Source organism: Notechis scutatus, chromosome 2, assembly GCF_049901735.1.
Source record: "Notechis scutatus isolate UNSWTSFEM ecotype Mainland chromosome 2, rNotScu1.2, whole genome shotgun sequence".
NCBI classification, from domain to species: Eukaryota; Metazoa; Chordata; class Lepidosauria; order Squamata; family Elapidae; genus Notechis; species Notechis scutatus.
Genome location: NC_142010.1, coordinates 58,896,478 through 58,920,162, shown reverse-complemented (window position 1 = coordinate 58,920,162; position 23,685 = coordinate 58,896,478). Strand labels below are relative to the sequence as shown.

General features: G+C 35.1%; 1 protein-coding gene across 8 annotated transcripts; it reads left to right on the top strand.

Moving 5' to 3' along the window:
• Nucleotides 1-371: 371 nt before the first annotated feature.
• On the top strand, nucleotides 372-23,587 carry TSEN2 (tRNA splicing endonuclease subunit 2). Of its 8 annotated transcripts, none has more exons than XM_026676929.2 (12): nucleotides 372-568; nucleotides 3,043-3,258; nucleotides 3,387-3,468; nucleotides 4,498-4,534; nucleotides 7,422-7,899; nucleotides 8,480-8,557; nucleotides 9,184-9,234; nucleotides 16,131-16,269; nucleotides 18,226-18,262; nucleotides 19,156-19,267; nucleotides 20,443-20,532; nucleotides 23,187-23,390. In XM_026676929.2, exons 2-12 carry the CDS (start codon nucleotides 3,070-3,072, stop codon nucleotides 23,244-23,246), a joined length of 1,353 nt encoding a protein of 450 aa, XP_026532714.1. In that variant the 5' UTR covers nucleotides 372-568; nucleotides 3,043-3,069; the 3' UTR covers nucleotides 23,247-23,390. The 8 variants fall into 8 exon arrangements, 7 of the variants coding, with proteins under 7 accessions (XP_026532714.1, XP_087810977.1, XP_087810982.1 ...); XR_015747523.1 differs by having other exon boundaries at nucleotides 441-568; nucleotides 18,226-18,275; nucleotides 23,187-23,587; XM_087954851.1 differs by lacking the exon at nucleotides 23,187-23,390 and adding an exon at nucleotides 21,917-22,058 and having other exon boundaries at nucleotides 441-568; nucleotides 20,443-20,605.
• Nucleotides 23,588-23,685: the final 98 nt, after the last annotated feature.

Sequence of the window (23,685 nt, the reverse complement as noted above, 5' to 3'; positions counted from 1 at the left end):
CAAGGTTGCAGACCCCTGGTCTAGACAAAGCCTAGTTAGCTAAGACTCCCCCTCGCGAGTCTGACAGCCAATGGGATACATTTTGTACACAGGAACAGGAAACACTAAGGTGGGGCCCAACAGAGGGTATATAACTAAGGGTCTCTCAGCATCTTGCCCCTTCTTTCTTCACCCAATCTGTCCACCATTAATCCATCTTTCCAAGCAGTCACCATGTTTCCGGTGTCTTTCTTCCCTACTTGGAATTGAACCCAGAAGGATATTTCTTCCAACACAAGTAAACTCAGTTTATTATAGCCCCCCCCATCCCCCAAGACATCCCTAGAGTCAGTCGCATGAAAGGCACGTGGCCGCCCAAACCGCGAGGAGGGAGCCCTGACGTCCCTTCGTAATCACGCGCTTTCTCCCTCGCCTCCTCAACCCCGCCTCTCCCGTTGCCTCAGCAACCGAGCCGTAAAGCCATGCCGTCTTCTGAACGGCTTTCTGCTGCGCTTCTCCGTTGCCACAACAACCACGTCGGGCCGTAAATGAGAACGGCCGTCAAACTAAGACCCTTCGGCTCTTAACAGTACGTCGGGAGTTTAGTAAGCCGGGTGGTTGGGTTCGACTTCTGCTGACGTCATAAGGGTTGCCTTGTTGTTTTTCTGGGCGGCCGCGCCGAATGGTTTAGCCCGCTTCCTTCCGCTGGGTTGCTTTCCGACTTCCCATTCGTCTCGAGCAGCCCTGGGATTGCGGAGGGGTCTCCTATCCACGCATTAAGTGAGGCCCAACCTGGGTAGTAGCTTCAGTGCTCGGCAAGGAATCGGCGAGAAGTTAACCTTCGGGCTAGGCTGCCCTTGTGGCAGCGTTTGCAAGGGGCACTAAGGCACGTTTTACTCCCAGAGCTCAGTTTCCCTCGTAGGTTCTACTTCCGAACTCAGAAAATGGGGCTTTGGTGATAAACCAGCATATAGTGTGAAGGCGGATCTGGCAGGCGGGCTCACTGAGTTGAGCAAGGGAGATGCCTGAGGAAACGGAGGGACCGAGCAGAAGAGTCCTCCGCTCGCGGGGACTTCCCGCCCCCCCAAAAAGGGAACTGCTCAGCAACCTTGACCAAACGAAGCGGAATCCCCTCGCCTCCATCCGGATTGGGAGTCGCCCGGCCCACGAATGCACCAGAGCTTGAAACCCGGAGGCTCTTTCCAGAAAAGCGCCGCTTTGCTATGTGGTCGGTGAACGAACGAGGAGCAGGGTCCTCTTCAAAAATTAAGAGTCAGGGGCAGGGAGTTGGGTTTCCTTGCTTGAGATATATCACTTTGAAAACCGATTTGGTAATAATCGCTTTCAGTAGTTGTGGGAACCCATAAGGCGCAAGCTGGGAGCGAAGGCTGCAGTCGAAGTCACCCAGTCGTATTCCGCGTTTAGTACGAAATCGTCCATGTGCGGAGCAGAGATTCTGATCTGATAGTAAATGCAATCCTCTTTAAAAAATGGTTACAGGAAATCTCTGATAAGGAGTCCCTCTTCTTCAAAAACATTCAATCCTATTTTAAAGTGAAGGGTATAGAGGCCAAATCAGGGAGACAGAACTCCTTGCACCAATTGAATTTCCACGCAGTAGACAGGTGTATTTTTTAAAATGCTCGTAGCAACCTAATTAGGGAATTAGGCATTCTTTTAGTTTTTGGCATTCGTAATGTGAGAATAATCGGGTATTTTGGGTTTCTAAACTTATTACATAGTAACAAGTTCATATACTGCATGCCTGCTTTTCTTTCTTAGAAGGCACATAAAAGTCTAAGTGTCAGACCTAGAAATAAACATTGGAGCTGCTGTTGTTTTCCTCAGGGAAACAAGCTCTTGTTACTTCCATTTTTGCAGAAAAAATATATATGGAGTTTCTTACTTCTAAGACTAGGATATACCTGCAGAAACACACTTATAATCACTCTTTGAAATAACCATAAAAGTTATTTCTTAACTGTTCTGAATAAGATGATGGACAAAAAATACATGTCTATGTGGGCGTGGATGTGTTACTACTTTCCCCTTAGTTGGCTTATGGCCTGTATAAAAGAAGAACTTGTGCAAGTGTCTTTTTTTTTCCCCTTTCCCATTTTGGTATTGAGTGAAAGGTTATAAAAAGTGCCAGAGTAAATGGCAGCATCTAGCGGACACTAGACATTCCCCATGAACCTCCAGAAATGCTAAGCATTATCCAGCCTGTTTAATAATTGGATAGGGGAGAAGAGAGCATTGCAAGTGGCTACACTGGAGACTAGAGGAGAAAGTTGGGATATATTATAAAAGAAAATAGTGGTCATGTTACTGCCAAAGGTTCCAGTATGGATCCAGTATGTGACATTCCCTGAAGCTATATTGATTCAAAATATTTTCTTTTGTGTTTGCAAAGACCCTATACCTCAGTAAAGAGTCATACTGTTATCATGCATAAAAGTCCATATTCAGATTCTGGTATTTCCACTATTTTAAGCCTTGGACCTATGCAACACTTTGCAAGCTGTTAAAAATACGGGTAATCTGTTTAACAACTGCAATTGGGACTGGTATCACCTTTGTTTAACAACTGCAATTGGGACAGGTATCACAAAGCAACATACTTATTTTGTGAATATCACATGACTATGATGGATGTATGACTTCAGGTCTATCAAGGTGGTTAAGCAACTTACCTGTAATCATTAAGCACATCACATGACTGCAGTTTGCAATTTTACTGACAGTTTCTCCATTCACTGCTTGTTGGAAGCAAATTGTGAAGCATAGAAATGGTGTCCACAGGATATGGCAATAGTCATCAACACCCAACTGGTTGTAAAATGCCTGGATCTCAATTATAATCGCAGGAACGCTACAACTGTTATAACTGCAAAAATTTGTCATAAAGTTATTTTTTCAGTGCTGCCCTGACTGTAAATGATCCTTAACAGGGGAGTTGCTAAGTGAGGACTATCTGTACATAGCTTTGGATAACATGAACAATTAATAATTTAGAATGTAACAAAATATATAAAATATTTCTTTATGCTCTTTTACCCTTAGGCACTTGAAAGAGAAAAATAATACCAAATGGCAGAAGCAGTTTTTCATCCTCCCAGAAGGAAAAGAAAAGTATATGAATCATATGATTCTCCATTCCCTCTTTCTCCTTCCGTAGAAGGCAGTCATGGAAGAGTTTATAAAATGTGCCAGGCTGAATTGATAAATAACAATGTAATTGTGAAGAATCCTGAAGATATAGAACAGCTATATAGCAAGGTATTTTGGGCTCATTTTATCTCTATAATCAATTAAATTAATCAGTCTTGGATACTGATCCTGCATTTCTGTTTCAACAAAGAATGTTCTCTTAAATGAGTGATACCATATTTTTGCTTGTTTTCTAGGGATTTTTTGGAAAAGGTATTCTTTCAAGAAGTCGACCAGAATATAGTATTTCAGATCCTATGTTGACTGCTAAATGGAAAGGTAAACTGAAGTATGCATGAATGTACATATATATGTATTATACTTATATAGCCTGATCTTGTATATCAGAATCCTGGACAGGACCATAGAACAGTGCCAACCTCCTGCCACCTCAAAAGTAACAAATACCTGGTACCGTAAAGGCAATACACCTTTACATAGCCACATTCAGCTGAATTGAGCTGTAGCCTCACCCTACTCTAATGCTTGCAGGAAGAGCCAATTGTTCAAAGCCTTTCAAAAGCTTAGGAGAGTGAAGGCCAGATCTCAGGAGAAAGGGTACTTCACAAAGCAGGGGCTGTGGAAAGAAGGCACACTTTTTTGCTCCCATGGGTTGCTAGCATTTAAAGAAAGGGATCTGGCATGTGCCCACCCTATCAGACCTAGTTGAAAAAGTAGATATTCTGGGAGAGACCATTGAACAAATAGCCTAGTGTTTCAGCCTCAAAAGAATCTTCCCTAAAAAGGGAAGGTTGGAGAATGGACATAAAAGGCATCTTGAGAAACAGGCATACTAATGCCTTCTTCAAGGGAGGTAGCCTTGCCCCATCCTCCAGTGAGTCACTAATCGCTGCTTGGATCCAACTGCGTGTCATCTCCTAGAGGACCTTAAGCAACCAAGAGGGGCACCAGTCCAGCACAAAAGTAGCAAAACTGGCCTCTCTGAGGACCTCTGTCCATTTCCTCAAGAGCAACCATCTCAGAATCTTCCCAGATAAAAGGGCATGTGGTAGGCATTTGGTTACACAATATTGCAACAGTGCTGCTTTGCGTTCTCTGATTGTGCAGATTGGGACAATGCTATAGTTTTCAAATTTATTTCAAGATCAGCATATTTCCATATTTATTTATCCTATATATTTATATACTGTCCTGCTCCCAACATTGAATATAATTTTCATAATAAAGCATTTTGAATATTAAACGGTAAATATGAATATGAATGCCTTTCTGAAATTGTATGCAAACTATGTTATTCATGTTTTAATATTATGTATATAAAAATAGTAATTATACTTTTTATTGCAGATGCTAAATTAAATATGCCAATAATCTCATCAAAAAAGTAAGTTTTTCTTTTTGGTTGGCCTAGCCTAGAGTTTGAGCATACTTAATAACTATAAAAATAACAGTTTAATCAAGTGTTTTTCTCCTTGTTAAGATACTTTAAAGAGACAAAGTACTCTTTCTTTGATTCCTCAATTAAATCTTTGTACCATCGTTCCAATTATTAAGTGATTAAAGTGGAGAAAACTAAATATGGGCAGGTTTTCTGAACCAAGAATTATCAAGCAATGATTTAAGTCCTAATTTGATATGCCTTTTGAGTATTACCAATAGAAGAGAATATTTGTAGTTCAGCATTGAACTGTGGGATCTTGGTGCTCTCTCAGTTACTAAACTGGACAATATCATGAATATACTTTTGAGTATTAAATTAGAAGTCATCTGTTGCAATATACAATATATTGAATCTTGCTTCAGATGTAACAGGAAAGTATATCAAGTGTGGTCCCATTTTTCTTGCTCTCATATCAAAGAAAACAATTAAAAAATTTCTAGGTGAATTTTTTTTACAAGGGCTTAATATGGGGAACCTTGGCTTGTTTAAATTTTGGTTAGTGAAGAAATCAGTGATTATGGGTTGTTTTCAGCAAACCCTATCTTTCCAGAATGATCAGTGATCTTCCTTCTTGGAATTAATTAATTCTTCTGGGACAGTTAAGCTGGTTGCACATTTAAACTTGCCTTTTTGAATGGAGGACAGTTTCTGACAATTCTTGGTCAGCAGTGGAGTTTGGACTAGCTACAACTTTTCTGACTCAGATTTTATAATTTAGCAGAGAACATTCATCCGTACATTTTATTCTCAAAAAGGATGATTTTTTTTAAAATTGTCAATGCTTCATTCCTCATTGACTTTTAATATAGAGATAAAAACATTTTTCTGAGAACGCGACATATATTCACATTCTTAAGCAATAATAAGTTCCCTCTTTATAAGAGCCTGAAATTTAGAGTAATCCTTCTTTGCTATATTTAGGGATACAGAAAAAAGCCTTGTTTGTGACAAAGAACAACGTATTTAAAACTGCTGTATCCTTTCAGTCTGACCTCTGCTAGCAAAACAAGTTGCTTACACAGAGATCCTCAGATAATTATAAAGGCATACAAAATATCTTATCTTCTTGAAATTACTGTATACTTTCTTATCCAAGTTTAAGAAGGGTTAAAAATATTGTGATGTCAAAGCAATCCAGAAAGCTAAAGGAGAACATTTTTTAGAATTATTAATCAGATCACAGTTTACTGTAGATCCTTAGGTGAGGAATACTGCTTCAAAAAAATTATTCCTTGGAATTTGCTTACCTGTTCGGAAATACGTTTATGTTCTGTAATGAAAGTCACATCTGTCATTGCTATTGTTTCTTAGTAATGTAAAAAATGTTCAAGAAATATGCTGAAAAATCATATATTTAAGCGTGTGTTAGCAGAATGTTAGAAATAGTAGACATGCTTTGGCTTGGATATGGCTTGGTTTATTCCATCTTTTTATTTTCAAAAGATGAATATATGCTTCAGAGCAATCTTGAATCCTAAAGGGCTGAGCAAACTCAAAGAAGCATTTAAAAATGGAAGTGTTGGAGTTTAGTCTGACTGCCATCATCAAACATTACTGGCATCAGTAATTCTTCTGAAGCATACTTCATATCCTAGTCAAGAAGAAGCTAGTATTATATACTTCAAAGTTTTTCTGATACTGTGAATCTAATGACATTTGGCATTCACCTATAGGAATGATCATGCACTGCCAGAACCTTGCTTTTGGTCTCATTTCCATTTTCTACTACAAGATGAGTGATAAGAAAAGAAACCACTGGCCTGTTTACAATTATTTGAGTCTCTGGGTCCATCTCAGTTTCAATCCATAAGAAACTAGGATTGCGGCTGAATGTCTAAATTTACAGTGGAAATGATTGTGGAAGTTACAAACAAAATAAGCATAACTATAATTGTTTAATCACTATCCAAGTTACTAAAGGCATTTCAACCTCAAGGTGGCAAAACAGAATATTAGTTGCTAGAACTGAAAATAGTAAGGTTCAGTGTCAGCATGAACAACATTTCAGTATTTCAGTAAAAGCTTACTTGGGCAATAAAAGAAGTATACAATCAGTCAAACACAACCTTCTCTATGGGGAAAAATGCAGTATATAATCATTCTCTCTAAATAATACTACCAAATTTTGATTTCTCAAATAATGTAATAATTTTTAATTAAAGAGATTACCTTCTGAACAATTAATACAAATAACTGATAAAATTAAGTATTTCTTTTAGTCTATCATATTTTTAGAAGAAAGGAATTCTCAAATATTCCTAAAAAATATTTCCTAAATTTAATTAAGACTCCAGAACTCAAGCTGGAATTCAGATTCAGCTCTGCATTTCCAATCTGGCATTGTTGTATTTTTTTTTTAATTTTATCTACAAGTTGTTCTTCCTCTGGATACTCAAGTTGCAAGAGTAACTTGCAAATAAAATGATTAATACAATGCCACTTAATTCTATTGTCTTGATTGAAAGATAAAAACTTGAGCAGATAATAGTATATTCTTTATATGCACCATTGAGAATCTCGGCAGTTGTGAATTTCTCACATAGGGCAATCCTCACTAAATAACCCAGAAAGACAACCATACTTGTAGTCTTTGTACGTTGTGCAATAGAATAACCATAAAAATATTTATGAGTAGCCAGGGATATAGAGTATATGATTAAATAAACGATTTATTTATTTTTCATATTTCTATACCACCTCAATGAGGGACTCCTAATATACCTAGGGCTTCAGTAAAACTTGAGAAGTGATCATTTATTTTGTTGTGATACTTCTATATTGTTCATACATTTATTTATGAGCCCATACTTTCTGCTTTCTTCTATTCCAGATACCAGCATTGTGTTGAATGGGCTAAAAAACGTCTGTCTGAACAGGGAATGGGTGACTCCACAATTAACAACATCATGCAAAATTACACTAAACAAATTAATCTGAAAATAGAAACTGGGCAAAATAATGGATTTCAAGATGAAGGAACATTTAAAATGGAAAGTGATAAAGAAGAACCAAAGCTTCTAATGACATCATCTGAAATTAATGGGAATAACAAATCTTTCAAAGCTAATACGTGTTGTGATTCATTAGACAAACATGACTGTAGTGAATCAGATATTACAGACTCTAACATTTTAGCTAAAACTCCTTCACCACAACAATGTTCTCTCAATATGTATGATAGCTGCAGAGAAGACAATTATGTTGAACCAGAATCTCATTGTTTCAGTAATAATGAATATGAGCACGAGCTCGTATTAATAGAAGAAAAAGAATTGTGTATGGAAGAGGAAACAAGTGATGAATTTCATGTAAGTATAACTTGATTGTGAGTAATGGTAAGGTCAGTTTAAAAATTATTAAATCGGGTATTTTGCTTTATAGATGTCCTTTATTCCTTTTTATTAAGAGATTCTGAAACTAATCAGTTGATGGATATCAGCAAAGTGCACTTAAAGAAATTATTTGCCAATTTACTTGAAGAGTCCTGTTGCAATTCGTCTGCCCTATCCAAAGCATATTGCAACACAGATAAGACTGAATAAATAGGGCAGGGGTGTTAAACTCATGGCATCACGTTTTCGTCATGTGACATTGCGACTTTTTTCTCCCTTCGCTAAACTCGGGATGGGCATGACACATCCAGCCCGTGGGCCACAAGTTTGACACCCCTGGAATAGAAACATCTAGAAAGTCATGTCTTTTGTCTGCAGAACTGCTACAATGTTAGAGCAAAAGCTGGTGGATTTAGGAATGAAAGGCCAAAAAGATCAAGAGGATGTCTTATGCATAAAGAAAATATAATTCATTATGATGACTGAGCTTTAGCTGATGGTGTGTAAATTACAGAAATGTTTTGATTTCTTTATAACTTTTATTACTTTCTTGTAGTTAATTAAAAAAGCAAACTTAGTATGCCGAAGAAACCCTTTCAGGATTTTTGAATATCTGCAACTCAGTCTAGAAGAGGTAAGTTTTATGAACTCTCTTAGTCTGTATCTGGCATACATTAGGAAAAAGCCTTATAAGGAACTTCTAGGCAAACATATAAGATTGGGAAATTAAATGGATGCTTGCATAATTGGAACAGCAAAGTGACATTGTCTAGCAAACCCATTGTCAGAAGTTTGATTAAGCAGCAACTAGCTGGAGCATGATAGCAAAAATTGACTCACCAAGTCTTACCACCTCATACTTTTTTCACAGAATTGTTCCCTCAGATTTCCCTTGATTTCCTCCTTCAGCAATGGATTTCTGTTGCTTAGCACTAATGTACACAATGGAAGTTTATTCCTCTTTGGACTGCTTCCATTTTGTGGTAGTACATAAGTAAAGGGAAAAATACTATCCCCCCCTCCAGTTTAACTTGGAAAATGTCTCTGGTATTATAATTGTTGTATAGAAATACCTTTCTGCAATCCTATACTTGCTTATTCAGATGTAAATTAATCTTAGTTAGATTTTCTTATAAAGTTGTCAATATTGCACTATAATTTTGTATCCTTAAATATGATTTTTAACTATATAAGAAAGCTTTCCCAGTACTCTACTACTTTAAACATGCACAAACTAATTTTATTTGATGTCATTTTTAGGCTTTTTTCCTGGTCTATGCTCTCGGATGTTTAAATATTTATTACAATGAGGTAAGTTAATTGCAGTTGAGGTAATGTTCTCAGTAGTAATTCTTGAGTGAGAGATTTGTTGGAGTACTTATTAACATAAAACATAACATAAAAACATCATCATTCTTCATAAATTTACAGACAGTGTATCGGTTGGTTTACCACTCCTTTTTGTGCATCCATTTCGTAGTCATCATAATAATTATGTTACATAATAACTCATATTATCAATCAACAATTATATATCCTAATATCATTATTAAACAATCATTTGACTATAATTTTACTAATTCATACTTAAGCGAGATAACTATAATTTAGTTAATTTATTTTATAACAAATCGTAAAAACATACCAAATCTATCTTAATAAAATATTCTAAAAATATTATCAAAACCAAAAAAATATATATATTCATTGTTTCCTAGGTTTCTAAATATTCTATTATTATATTGTTTTATCTAACCATTGATAAAAAAGATCCCAAACTTCATAAAATTGTTTATCTTCTTGTTCTCTAATTTCAAATATCAATCTACTCATTTCAGCACATTCCAGTATTTTCTTAATAATTTCTTCCTCTAATGGTATTTTCTCACTCTTCCAATTTTTAGCAAATACAATCCTAGCCGCTGTTAACACATTTACAATCAAATACTTTAAGTTTTTATTGAATGTATCAGGTAAGATTCCCAATAGAAAAATCTCCGGTTTCAAATCTATATGTTCTTTTGTCATTTCTTCCAACCATATGCGAATTCTAGTCCAGTATTTCCTGGCCTCCTCACAAGTCCACCACATATGATAATATGAGCCAGGGATCTGATGACATTTCCAGCACTTTTCAGATTTGTTCTTGAACATTCTTGCTATTCTTGTTGGGGGAAAATGCCACCTGTAAAACATCTTATACAAATTTTCTTTATATGCTACTGACATTGTCATTTTATAATTTTGAGACCACAATTTTTGCCATTTCTCTAAATCAATCCCATATCCAAAATTCTTCCCCCAAACAATCATTGTTTCTTTGACTTGTTCTTCCTCTAATTTAATTTCCAACAAATAACTATATAGTTTTTTAATCACTTTTTCATCAGAACCTGTCAAAATCCTATCTAGATCAGTCAATTTATCATAAAATCCTTCTGTTTTAGAATCTTTAAGATACCTTGAATGTATTTGCGCATATGAAAACCAATTCATCTTTATATCTCGCTCTTCTAGCTTTTGCATCGCTTTTAAGTTCACCCTTTTCATCCAGTATTTCCCCATATCTAACTGTTTGTTCCTCCTTATAGATTATGGGATAGGAAAAAGCTTCGATAGTTGATAACCAGACTGGTATTTTCAAATAACATTGTTTCTTAATTTTCTCCCAATTCAACCATAACGATTCCCGTATATAATGCCTTCTGAAATAACCCTGCGATTTAGTTCCCTTATACCATAAAAAGGCATGCCAACCCAATAATAAGTCATGTCCTTCCAATGCCAGTAATCTAGACTTTCTTAACGTTATCCATTCTTTAACCCACATTAAATTTGCAGCTTGATAATCCAACTCCCAATTAGGAAGGCCAAATCCTCCTCTAGTTCTAGCATCCTGTAAAAGTTTTAGTTTTATTCTCGCTTTCTTACCTTGCCATATATACTTCAACACCATTTTATTTAATTCATCAAAGTAATCTTTACCAAGCCTAATTGGTATTGTTTGAAACAAATATAAAATTCTGGGTAAAATATTCATTTTAATTGTTGAAATTCTACCTATCAAAGATAATTGTAGGTTCTCCCATTTTTTCAAGTCAGATGCTATCTGCTGTTTAAGTTTAATATAGTTATTCTCTTTCAATGTAGTACATCTTGACGTCAAAAATATCCCCAAGTATTTAACTTTACTCGTAACTTGAATTTTCAATAGATCTGCCAACTCTTCTCTTTGCCTTAATAACATATTTTTTGTCAGAATCTTTGTTTTGTCTTTATTTATTTTCAAGCCAGCCATCTCACCATACGTCTCTATCTTTTCCAGTAATTTTAAAGCTGTCTCTAGAGGGTCTTCCAGAATAAAGACCAAATCGTCCGCAAAGGCTTGCAATTTAAATTCCTCCTTTTTAACTTTCATTCCTTTTATATTTGTATCCTCTCTAATATTTCTATTTAACACTTCCAAAGTCAATACAAATAACAAAGGGGATAGTGGACATCCTTGTCTTGTGCCTTTTTAATATTGATAGAGTCTGTAAATTCTCCTCTATCATCACTTTTGCTGTTTGCTTATAGTATATAGCTTCTATTGCTTGAATAAATTTTCTAGCAAAACCCATCTGTTCCAATAATAATAACATAAATCTCAATTCACATTATCAAATGCCTTTTGAGAGTCTAAAAATATCAAAGCCATTTGTTTTTCAGGGTGTGTCTCATAATATTCCAACGTGTCCAAAATTACTCTCATGTTGTCTTTAATTTGTCTCTTTGGTAGAAATCCATTCTGATCAGGATGAATAAAATTATTTAGGTATTTTTAAGCCTTTCTGCCAAAATTGAAGCAAATATTTTGTAATCTGCATTCAATAAAGAAATAGGTCTATAGTTCTTAATTTGTGATGGGTCAGCCCTTCTTTTGGGATAAGCGTAATATAAGCTTCTGACCATGTTTTAGGTATTTTCTTATTTATCATAACTTCATTCATAATTTCTAACAATGGAATACTCAACGATTCTTGTAATGTTTTATAAAATTCTGCCGGGAAACCATCTGGTCCTGGTGCTTTCCGTTATTCTGTCTATTGAGTGCTTCAGTTAATTCCATCATTGTTATAGGGTTTTCTAACATTTTCCCAGTTTCATCAGGTATCTTAGGTAGGTTAGCATTTTGTAAATACTGTTTGATTTTCCCCTCATCAAAATCCTCCTGCTTATATAATTGTGCATAAAAGTCTCGAATAATTCTCTTTTTCTCCTTATTACCATGACAAACTTGACCTTGTTCATCCATTAACTGTAGTATTCTCCTTGATTTTTCTCTTTTCTCAGTTTGTATGCTAACCATCTACCTGGCCTGTTTGCATCCTCAAAATAGTTCTGTTTGGCGCTTCTGATTTTTTGCGCCAATTCTTCTTTCTCTGTTTGATCCATTTTATGTTTAATTATGTCCATTTTAAATTTAATATCTTTTTTCTGTATGCTTCTCTGTAATTCTTTTTCCAATTTTTTATAATCATCTTCTAAAGTTTTAATCATTTGCCTCTTCCTAATATTCTTTTCTTTGTATATTCCATTATCAATCCTCTTGCATATGCCTTCATTGTGTCCCAAACATTCTGTATTGAAGTATCTTCTTTTCTATTTTCATTAAAGAAGAAGGCCAGTTCTTTTTCCATCCATTGTGTAAAATCTTTTTCCTTTAAGATAGTATTATTTAATGTCCATCTAGATCTTCTTTTTTGTCCTTTCCATTTAATTGTCATTGGGTTATGATCTGCCCATGTACTTGTTTCAATATTTATTTCTTGAATATTAGATAATAATTCTGTTGACGTCCAAATCATATCTATTCTGGACCATGATGAATGCCTATTCGAATAGAAAGTATATTGTTGAGTTTTAGTATTTCTTTCCCTCCATATATCTTTTAAATTTAGTTCCTCTATCATTTCAAAAAGGATTTAGGGAGAATCTTCCTATTTTGTCGTGGTATTTTTGCTGTGTAGTCCAATTCATTGTCTACAATTCCATTAAAATCTCCCATTATAAATATATTAGCGTAGTCCAATTCAATTATTTTCATATGTAGTTTTTTATAAAATCTTTTTGTTTATCATTCGAGCATAGATTGCAACCAAGAGTATCTTTGTGTTATTATCCACAATTTCAACCATTAATACTCTTCCATCTTCATCAGTATAAATCAGTTTCGCTGGAATGGTTTCTTTAATATACAAACCACTCCTCTTTTCTTACAATGGGCCAAAGAAGTAAAAATTTTCCCTATTTTTGGTCGCACCAATAATTGTTGATGTTGTTTCTTAATATGTACTTCTTGTAAGCAAATTATATCAAATTTTAATTTCTCTATTTTATGAAAGGTTTTCCTTCTTTTAGTAGCTGAATTCAGTCCATTTATATTCAAAGAAATCAATCTTTTTCCTCCATAGTTATGATTTATATTTAGGTCTAACAGCTCTCGTTGATCTTACTTCACGCTGTTCTTTAATCTCCACTTGCCCACCTACTGCACCTTCTTCTTTTCCCATCTCTATTTGGTCCTCTTGAAATTCAGTTAGGGTAGTCTCTTTTTCTATCTCTGTTTCTCTTCTTTTAAAGAATTCATTATAAACGATTCTGCTTCGTCAATTGAGCCAATTCTGTATCTCTGTTCTTTCCATGTAACCATTAATCCTTCTGGAATCAACCATCTGTAATTCACCTCCTTTTCCAATAATATTTTAGTCAGGAAGCGATATTCTCTCCTCATCTCTCTAATTTTTCTGGGTACTTGTTTTAAAACCACAATCTCTTTATCTCCATATTTCAATGCCTTCTCTCTTGCCGCTTGTAATATCTGTGTTTTAATAGATTTTTAGTAAATCTGACATGAACTTCTCTTGGTAGCTTATTCCTTGACGCATATCTTGTAAATACTCGGTATATCTCATCTATTCCATCCATCATCTTTTCCTCTGTTATTTCCAGAGCTTCAGCCAAGATTTCTATCATTACTGCAGCAAGATCTTGTCCTTTTTCTTCCTCTATATTTTGAAATCTGAGGTAATATTCTGATCTGTCCATCTCCCACTTCAACATCTCATTCTTGTTTTGTTCAAGCGTTGTCACTCTGTCATCAATATTTCCAATTTTCTCATCTCTTTGATTGTCTTTCTCTTCCATTTTTGCAGTCTCTCATCATATTTCACCATCATTTGTTGGACGTTTTCAATTTTTTGTTCAATACTCCCCATCCTTTGTTCCATACTCATTTTAAGTTCTTGAATTCCTTGCATAACCATCGTTAAATCCGTTTGTCCTTTATCTTGCTTCGCCATTGTTGATAGTCGTCCTCCAGTTGATGGGGAGGCAGGAGCAGAAGTTGAGGTAACAGAAGGTAGAATTTTCTTACTCATTTGAATAACACAGAATCTTCCCACTCTTTTAATCCAGTTGGCAGAGTGGCAATTGTAATCCAATTAGGGAAAGAAAAACGTGGAAAAGAAAAATCAATAAAAAATAAAAAGCCCAAAATTTAAAAAAAAAAAAAAATTTCCAGGAAAAAGAAAGATTTCTTCAGGTTCTTCTAGACCTTAATCCTCAGTTACGATAGTCAGAAGGAGAATAAAACCCAATAATATTAAAATAATAATAATAATAATAATAAAAGAGAAAAAAAGAAAAAAATTCTTCACGTTCTTCACACCTTAATCCAATTGCGTAGATCTCAAGAAAATAAAACATAACCATAAAAAGAATATATATATATAAAGGTGAAAAAATCAAAAGCCCCCCCCAAAGGAAAAGGAAAAAGGAAAAATATTCTGAGGCTTTCTTTAAAAAAAAAATGAAAAATAATGATAATAGTAATAAGCAAAAGTGTAAAAATATTACAAAATACTATAGGGTTGAGGAGGAGGGATAAAAGCTAACAATAAATAAAGCAAGGAGCACACTGCATTTTATTTAAACGTCCAAGACTCTTATTATGGCTTCTCCACAAGTTTCAAAGCCAAGCTTCAAATATTCAGTTGATTGTAGAAATCCCAAAGAGACACCTGTGAAAACATTCTCCAGAGTTCCTCTCTCTATCTTATCAACTCAGTGTCCTTGGGAAAGAGTTTCTCACAGTTCTCTCAACTTCAAGTAAAGTATTTTCAAGCCTCTAGTTGGCAGTGTTACAGAGTTACAAAGTTTCTCTACTCCACAAAAAATCCAGCAGAAAAAGAAAATATGTGTATATATATGTATATATTTAAAAAATTTTAAAAAAAGAAAAAATTACTAAAGGAAGCCTCTATTAAAAATATAAACAGTCAAAAAGGAAAAAGAAAATAGGTAATTATAAAAGAAAAAACCAGTCTGGTTACAATTACTAATCACAATAGAAGTTCGCTAGAAAAAAAAAAAGTAAAAAGCCAAGCCTCATTTTGACATCTCCTAAAAAATCGCCACTAAGTCCATCTTATCAAATTCTGTCAAAAATCTTACAGATTCCTTCTTCTTCTAGGGTGTCCTTATCCCAAATAAATAAAAAAAAAATTCTCACCAGCCGATACACTTTTTCTTTCTTCTCTTCCTTCCGGAGCTGTCCTTGCTTCAGCAGCTTAATGACTGCCTCCCCGCCGATGATAAAAGGGCTTCTTCTGGATCAACCAGGGACTTGCGGTGTCCCTGTGATCGACAGAACGCGCCCCTTACTATCACCGTCTCTACGGGACGGTTTAAGTCCGTTGGGACCGACCAGGAGCGGGGATATCAGCTGTAACTTTGGAGCCCCGAAATTACAGCTGTAACGCGGCGACGTGGCTCCGCCTTCTTTCTAAGGCACTTTATATCAACTTTAAAAAGGGTGCTACTTATTTGTTCATGTAAATATTTTAAACTTATTAATGTATGTAAATAATTTTGGCTGCATTCCTGAAATAATATTTTTGTTTAAAACTGACTCTTCAACTTCAATACAAGTATGAGGCTATGATTTTTTTTAAAGAGAGTATGCGGGACATTTTTTCAGAAATTATTGTTGAACTTTTATCGTGAAATATTAATAACTTTACCAAGCTATTATTGTCTGTTTTTTTAATAACAGACACTTGGCTTCTATTTTGTTAATTTTTATAATTTTGCAAAGTACTATCTATGACATTTCTATAATATTAGAATATATTCATTCACAATAATCATATGGTTGTGTTTTTAAGGCACCTTTATCTATCTTGAAGCTGTGGGAACTTTTTAGTAAAGCACAACCCAATTTTAAGGCTACATACATGGCTTATCATTACTTCCGTAGTAAAGGATGGGTCCCTAAAGTTGGCCTGAAATATGGAACTGATTTGTGTAAGTAGTATCCTTTCATTATTAGCACCGAATGAAGTAACTGAACAAGAGTGGGTCCATTCACTTTCTCTGTTACGTGAACGTTCCTCTTTCTTTACATTCAGTCATTCTTTAGTGACGTTGATGTTCTGCTGCTTGGCATATTATCTTGAGTATAGTTACGTGTCTGCTTTTCATATTCTTGGAATATATTATGTGAAGGCAGCTTACTCTTCCCTATAAGCGTGTTTAGACTGAACATCCCATTTTAGGGATTTGTGCTGTTTGGAGAAAAAATGGCAAAGAATAATGCTGGGCTTTATTGTTCTATGATATAAGTAGTCCTCAACTTACAAGAGTTTATTTAGTGACAGTTCAAAGTTACAACAGCACTGAAAAAAGGGACTTATGACCATTTTTCAGAGTTACGACCTTTGCAACATTCCCATGATCATGGGATCAAAATTCAGATGCTTGGCAATGGGTTCATACTTAAGACCATTGCTGTGTCCCAAGGTCATGGGTTCAAGCAAAGTCAATGGGAAGCCAGATTCACTTTACAACTGTGTTACTAGCTTAACTTCAATGATTCACTTAACCACTGTGGCAAGATAAGTCATGAAATGGGGCAAAACTCACAAATGCCTCATTTAACAACAACAACGTCATTTGGGCTCAGTTATTGAGGACTACCTGTATATAATTGTATTTATGTATTATGTGGCCAGTTCAGTTGATGTATAATTTTTTTTCTATACATCAGTAAAACTCTACTAAACAGCCTGTGATCCCTTGGCTCATTGTTTCCTTATAAGGTTCCCGTTTCCTCAACGCCTTCAACAATGGCAGGGCTTTTAATTTATTTGAAAAGTTCTTAAAAATTCAGGGGATATTCAGAATGCATTTGCCTTGAACAAAGCCCATTTGAACTGTACAGCACATTAAGAACTGATCACAGGAAATGTTTTGTGACATTCTCTATTATGTCTTAAAATGCTTTGTGAAAATTGACATAATTTTTTAAACAAAATTTGTCAAATTTCAATTCCATGGGAGTCATGGGATCCAGTTTTTGGATGCATTCTGTAAGTTAGCCTATTTGAGATATCTTGGCTCAAAAGGTTTTGCCCTTTGATGCACCATTTTGCCCAGTTAAAGGTTACAGACATGAGAGTTTTAGTAGATAGAAGTAAAAAAAAAGTTTACTTTCAACAAATACGTGGTATCATTTCTACTTTAGTACATTCATGTTATAGAATACAAGCTCATCTTACTATAAAGTGGTTTAGATTCTGAAAGTTTTATAATGGGTTACCACAATCTTACCTTGTTATAGCTGAAAAAAAAATATGGCTTTTGTAGTAAATGAATGTTCAAAAACAACAAATAAAACCATCTTTCAATTGTACGGTGTCGGTTGGGTACATATATTGTGTGCATATAATAATAATATTGGCATACATTTCTTATTGAGTTTACATTCATATTATAGTCAGTATTATATATCCTCTTATTATTACATTGTCATTAAGTTTTTATTTCAATTTCAAACTATCCTTAAAGGCAAATCCCAAATCTTACTAAATTATATTTATATTAAAGCTTATTCAAAAATAATCAATTTTAGTATATCATTATTAATACAATATCCTTTAATTTCTTACTCTATTTTCTAGCCATCCATAGAATAACTCCCAAATCTTATAGTACTCTTTTTCTTCTTGTTCCCTAATTGCTAATGTTAATCTACTTATTTCTGCACATTCCATTATTTTCTTAATCACCTCCTCCTCCATTGGAATTTCTCATTTTTCCAATTTTGGGCAAATACAATTCTAGTTTGTATGGTTGGAAAAAATGATAAAACAACACATAGACTTAAAACCTGAGATATTTTTTTAATGGGGATTTTGCCTGAAAGTTATAGTAAAGAAATAACATACTTGATTATTAATGTTCATTTTATTCCTGTTGTAGTGCTATATCGAAAAGGCCCTCCTTTTTACCATGCCAGGTATAGCATTAAGGTTTGGATATAGTTTTCATTTTTACTATATACTATGCTTAATTTTTGTGCTACTTGAAAGTATGATTATATATTTGTTTCTAAATTATATAACATAATTCAGAATATTGTTTTTCCAAAGCTGAAACTAAGAGTAATCTCAAATTAGGAGAGTCCATGGCCGGCCATCTTCAGTAAGAACATTCAGATAACCAATCCTATTCTGGAATGTTCTATTACCCACAGAATAGCCCTGGAGATATCCTGAGATTCAAATAAGGGTCTCAAAAACTTGAATAATTGGAATTTCAAACATAAAGAAAAAATATGTTGATTTTGGCATACTTTCATATATTGCGTTATCAGTATGCATTTTATTAAAAGCTGCCCTAGTGGTCTTTAAATGCTGCTTTGATAGAGGCAAACCAGTGTTGCTCCTTCTACTAATTAAAGTGATTAAAACATTATGGTGATGAGTACCTGGTGCTGAGTACCTCTCCTCACAAATATTTGTTCTGGGGGACTCTCAATGCTGTCCAGAAGTGATTTGGAAAGGGGGGAAATGACTCTGGTGACAGAGAGAGGGGATGAATTTTCATGCCTTTGATAGAATCAGTTTCATCATAATATTACATTGGGTTTTACCTTCCCTTTAACCTACATAGTCTACTTGTCTATTTGAATGAATACTGTGGGAAACTATCTCTAATTTACTAACCCCAGAAAAGAGACTTAAAAGAATGTGAAAAGAGATCTAATCTAAATATCCTGTTGTTTGCTGAATTGATTCTTTCACTTACGCTAAAGGAGCCCATCAATATTTTAAGTTATTTTGGTTGTGATTTTTGAATATATGTTTTAACTTTTCATCCTAAAAAAAGATATTGGGGGTTATTTTCCAGCTATTCTGTGATTGCTGAATTAATTAATGATGATTTTGATGGACCACTGCACAGACCATTCAGTTGGAAATCTTTGTCTGGATTGAACAGAACTACAGCAAATGTTTCCAAGGTAGCCAATAAGAAGCATCATTTTAAAATAAACCAAAAATGCTATGGAGGAAAATGGATGAATAACTTTAAGCGCAGTAGGTAGAATTATATAAAGCGTGTAGTAAAATAATTTTGCAATAAATGAGAGTAAGCGTATGTGTGTCTGTATATATGTTTCTGGTTAACAGTGGAAAATCATATTTCATACAAATGTTGCAGTGTGTGAATTGTAAAGCAATCACAAATGTGGTCTGGTTGACTGAAGCTGCTATTATGGAGAAAAGATTCTCCTCTTTTCCATGTTTAATATTCCATCACAGATACGAAGCAGAGTTTAGATTCCATTTTTTCAAAAAATTGCTTTAAATCTAAACTTCCATAATATTGGTCTGCTGCTATACAGTATTTCAGCTTACTAGTTTCTAGGGGGCTTGAGTTGTTCAGATTGTATTTCTCTAATAATTGAGGCTTGCTTGAATACTTAGCTACCCAGTGCTTTTACAGATCACTTTTCAAATATATTTTTATTTTTATTTAGTTTGTCCTAATACACTATTTAGGATAAATGTTGATAATCCCCACTGAACATTTTAGAAAGAGTAAATGGATGGAAAGAAGAAACAATTATAATAACTAGAGATGAAAGTTACCTCTGAAGGCCAAGAAACCTAATGTTGAGGGCTCTGCAGCACTTCAGATTCAAAGCCAAATGGTGCTTCGGAAGATCCAGGAGCACAATAGAGTATATGCCCAAAACTCCTTACACCAAATGCATATTTTCTTGGGACTGGGCTGCAAGAGGCATCTGCATAATCCTAGGAAAAGTCACAACTGCCTTCAGGAGTTGCAGGCAGGTCTACATTTCCTTGCACACTCCAAATTATATTTTGCCTTTGAATCTAAAGTGCTATGCATCCCTCTAGTTTTTACATATGCATTTTTCCCACTTCAGTTTTCTCTGAAAATTGGCTCTAGAAAATCACCAAAATGGTTTGGAGCTGCCCTGGGTGCAATAAAATGATCAAAACACTCTTACAAAAGGGCTCTTTTACCCTTGTTTTTAATTAGACTAGTAGATGCTGTCTGTCTCATTATTGCTATAAAGAGTACATGAACCTTAATTTGAAGTTTTCAGGAGAAACATCGCGTTTACATTTACTTGACATTTTGGTAACATGATTTATTTGTCACCAGGAACTCATGTTCTGCTATTTAATTAAGCCATCTGATATGAATGAAAAAGAAATGCTTTCACCTGAATGTCTCAAAAGAATGAAAGTCCAGGTATGTATGTCCCAATTTAATATTTTGTCAGAAATGAACATTGAATTGTTTATTTACTGCTATAGTAAATACCGTATTTGCCGGCGTATAAGACGACTGGGCGTATAAGACGACCCCCAACATTTCCACTCAAAATATAGAGTTTGTTATATACTCGCCGTATAAGACTACCCCCTCTTCCACACACCTTCCACTTTTGCACTTTTTTTTTTTTGACGCACTTTTCTGCTTTGGACAATTTTGAAATGAGCTAATCCAATTTTGAACCAAGAATACGCAAATAGCTATGGAGTTTAGAAATGAGTTTTAAAAATATTTTTCATTGCTTACCATTAAGCGTAAAATATGTTGTAAATAAAATGAGAACACAGGAAACGTTCTCTTCTCAATACAGCTGATCTCTCTCTCTCTCTCTCTCTCTCTCTCTCTCACACACACACACACACACACACACACACACCAAAACCCGGACACTGAAAAGGCTGCCAAGGAACAGTATATTCAATGCCTTCTCTTTAATCAAGAAACAAGGAATTCCTTAGAATCTTTTTTTTTTCCCCAAGTGGCCCTCTTTAAAAAAAAATGGAGGTAACACTTTCATTCAAAAAGTCTTCCAGTATCTGGAGTCGCTCAGACATATTGAAGTGAGGCAGGAGAGTAAGTGAAATTTGAAATGATCCAGCTACCGTTTTCTTCCCCTCCCGCCCGAAGGCCATTATCTCCACGCTAAAACGAACGAGGGGAGGCAAAGAAGCCAAACACGCTAAAAAGGATCTCTTTATTTTCCTACACAAGGTCACACCTACTTTTCCGCATTCAAAGGACAACCTCTCACCACCACCACACACACACACACACCCCAATACCCGCAAACAATGTTCTGGGCATTAATCACCATTGCTACATTAACCTGGTAAATTTATACCCTGCCTCCCCAGTGTTGCTTTGATGGCAGGATTTCACACAGCGGGCGCCGCTCGCTTCTCTTCTCCGCTCTCCCACTGTTCGCACATGTTGGAAGCACCGTAAAACCTGATAACCCACCCGGGGCTCCCCATCCTTAACCTACAGCCGCCCGCATGCAAAACCTGCGTGCAAAAGAAAAAAAAGAAAAAGAAAAGTACGCCGCACGTGAGGATCTTCGAATCCTCTCCTCCCACACCGCTAAGGAAGGAAGAGGGGGAAAGGTTGCAGCGCGTGGCGCAGTGACACCCGCCACACACACACACACACACACACACACACCGCCCCCCAGCCTCCCTCCCGGCTGCAACTCAAGCTCGAAGTGGGAGTCGGAGTCCTCCCGGCGTATAAGACGACCCCCACTTGGAGGCATGTTTTTCAGGGCAAAAAGTCGCCTCTTATACGCCGGCAATACGGTAAGTATACTGGGTCATTTATTCATTGTCAGTTTTCTAAAACCGTGTGTGTGTGTCTGTGTCTGTGTGTGTCTGTGTGTGTATTAGAAGAGATTGAAATACACCATTTCTCCCTAAAAAATAGGAATGATGCATGATCTAGGTATATTGAACTAATTCATCCAAGAATACAAGTAGTCCTCATTTAGTTGCTTTGTTTAGCAACCATTTGCAGTTATGATGCTGATGAAAAAGTAATTTTGCAGCTTTACATTTACAATCTTCCCAGGTCTATAAAGCAAAGGAAAGCTTAAGATAAGCCCACAGTTTCACTTAGCGACTAACTCGCTTTACAGTCAAGTTGCCAGTCTCATTTTTTAATCATGAATAAGGATTACCTGTAATTGTGTTTGAAAGAGCAATGCTAAAAAATGCTTTGATATAATAAAATAAACTATGGAAAATAATGGTTTGAATGCAAAATACTCTGTTCTTTAATTTTAAAGGGATTTGAACGTATCTTGAAATGAAGCAGCCTCATCAAATCACAATAAGTCTATGAAGCATTCACAATACTGGAATAATATGTTCAAAGAGAAAAAGCTTTTTAAAAAATCTCATAATATGCGTAATGCTAAAAATCAGCTATATAAAAACATTCATCAAATAGTAGGTTGATCTTTAAAAAAATCTAAAGGTCAGCCAAATGATATTGGAAGTGCTATTGCAACTAGTACAGGAAATTATTAGTGGTAGTTACTTTCTACGAAAATGCTATAAATACCGAATTAGCAAATGCCAAAACCTCAATTGGGAATGTGCATATTGGGCAATTCTAATGATTTGACACTCCGTCTATCTGCTAATAAGTGTGATAATTTATGCAGGTACTGATTTCAGGATGACAAAGATATTTTCATAATCAAATTCACAAATATACTTCCTCCCCAAATAACAAGGATTGTCTGTATTTTTATTTATCAACTGTCGCTTTATTTAGAGATGAAGCAGCCATTATATATTGATTAGAGCGGAGCAATATTTAGGAAAGAATCATTCTTCCATTTTCACTAACAGTCTCAGTGCTATTCGTAGTTGTGCCAATGATCATGTCTCTGGCTTGCTATAGCTTGGTGTGAACCAAATACTAACAATAGTATACTAACAATACCCAAATGCAGTATTTCTCCTTAAGCTATCTCTTCAGTAGAAAAATATGCATTAGCTAACAATATCATTCAGCAACCATATTTATGTATTTTACTTATTTTATAACCAGTGTCTTTCTTTTTAAAGGAATTGATCCTAAATCGCTGGGTTTCATCCTGTGAACGTAGTGAACAAGAAGAGGTGTGAAATTGGAATCCGAAAGTTGAGCAATATTAATAAAACTGTAGCAAACTAAATAAATTTTAACTATTCCTTTTAGCATGTGTATATTAAGTGTATATAATACAGAGCACTGTGATTTTTTTTAATAAAAGCTCAAATGGATAGTGACAATTGAGCATGTTTTATGACTTAGCTTAATACTTCTAGAGTTAATTAACCTCTACTATAGTCTTGGCTCAAAATGTTCTAGTTATACCATGTATGTTGGAGATGGCTTAAATTGATTAAACAAAAAAATAGATTTTTTATTTTTATCAACCAAATTTTTCTGCTACATTATGCCAAATAAAAGTCCATTTTATTGATGTGGTTGATAGTTATATGTCCCTTCCCACCCTATGATTCTATGAATGCTGAATTTAATTTTGTTGGTTGGTAGGAATTTCCCTTAACTTCTATTCAT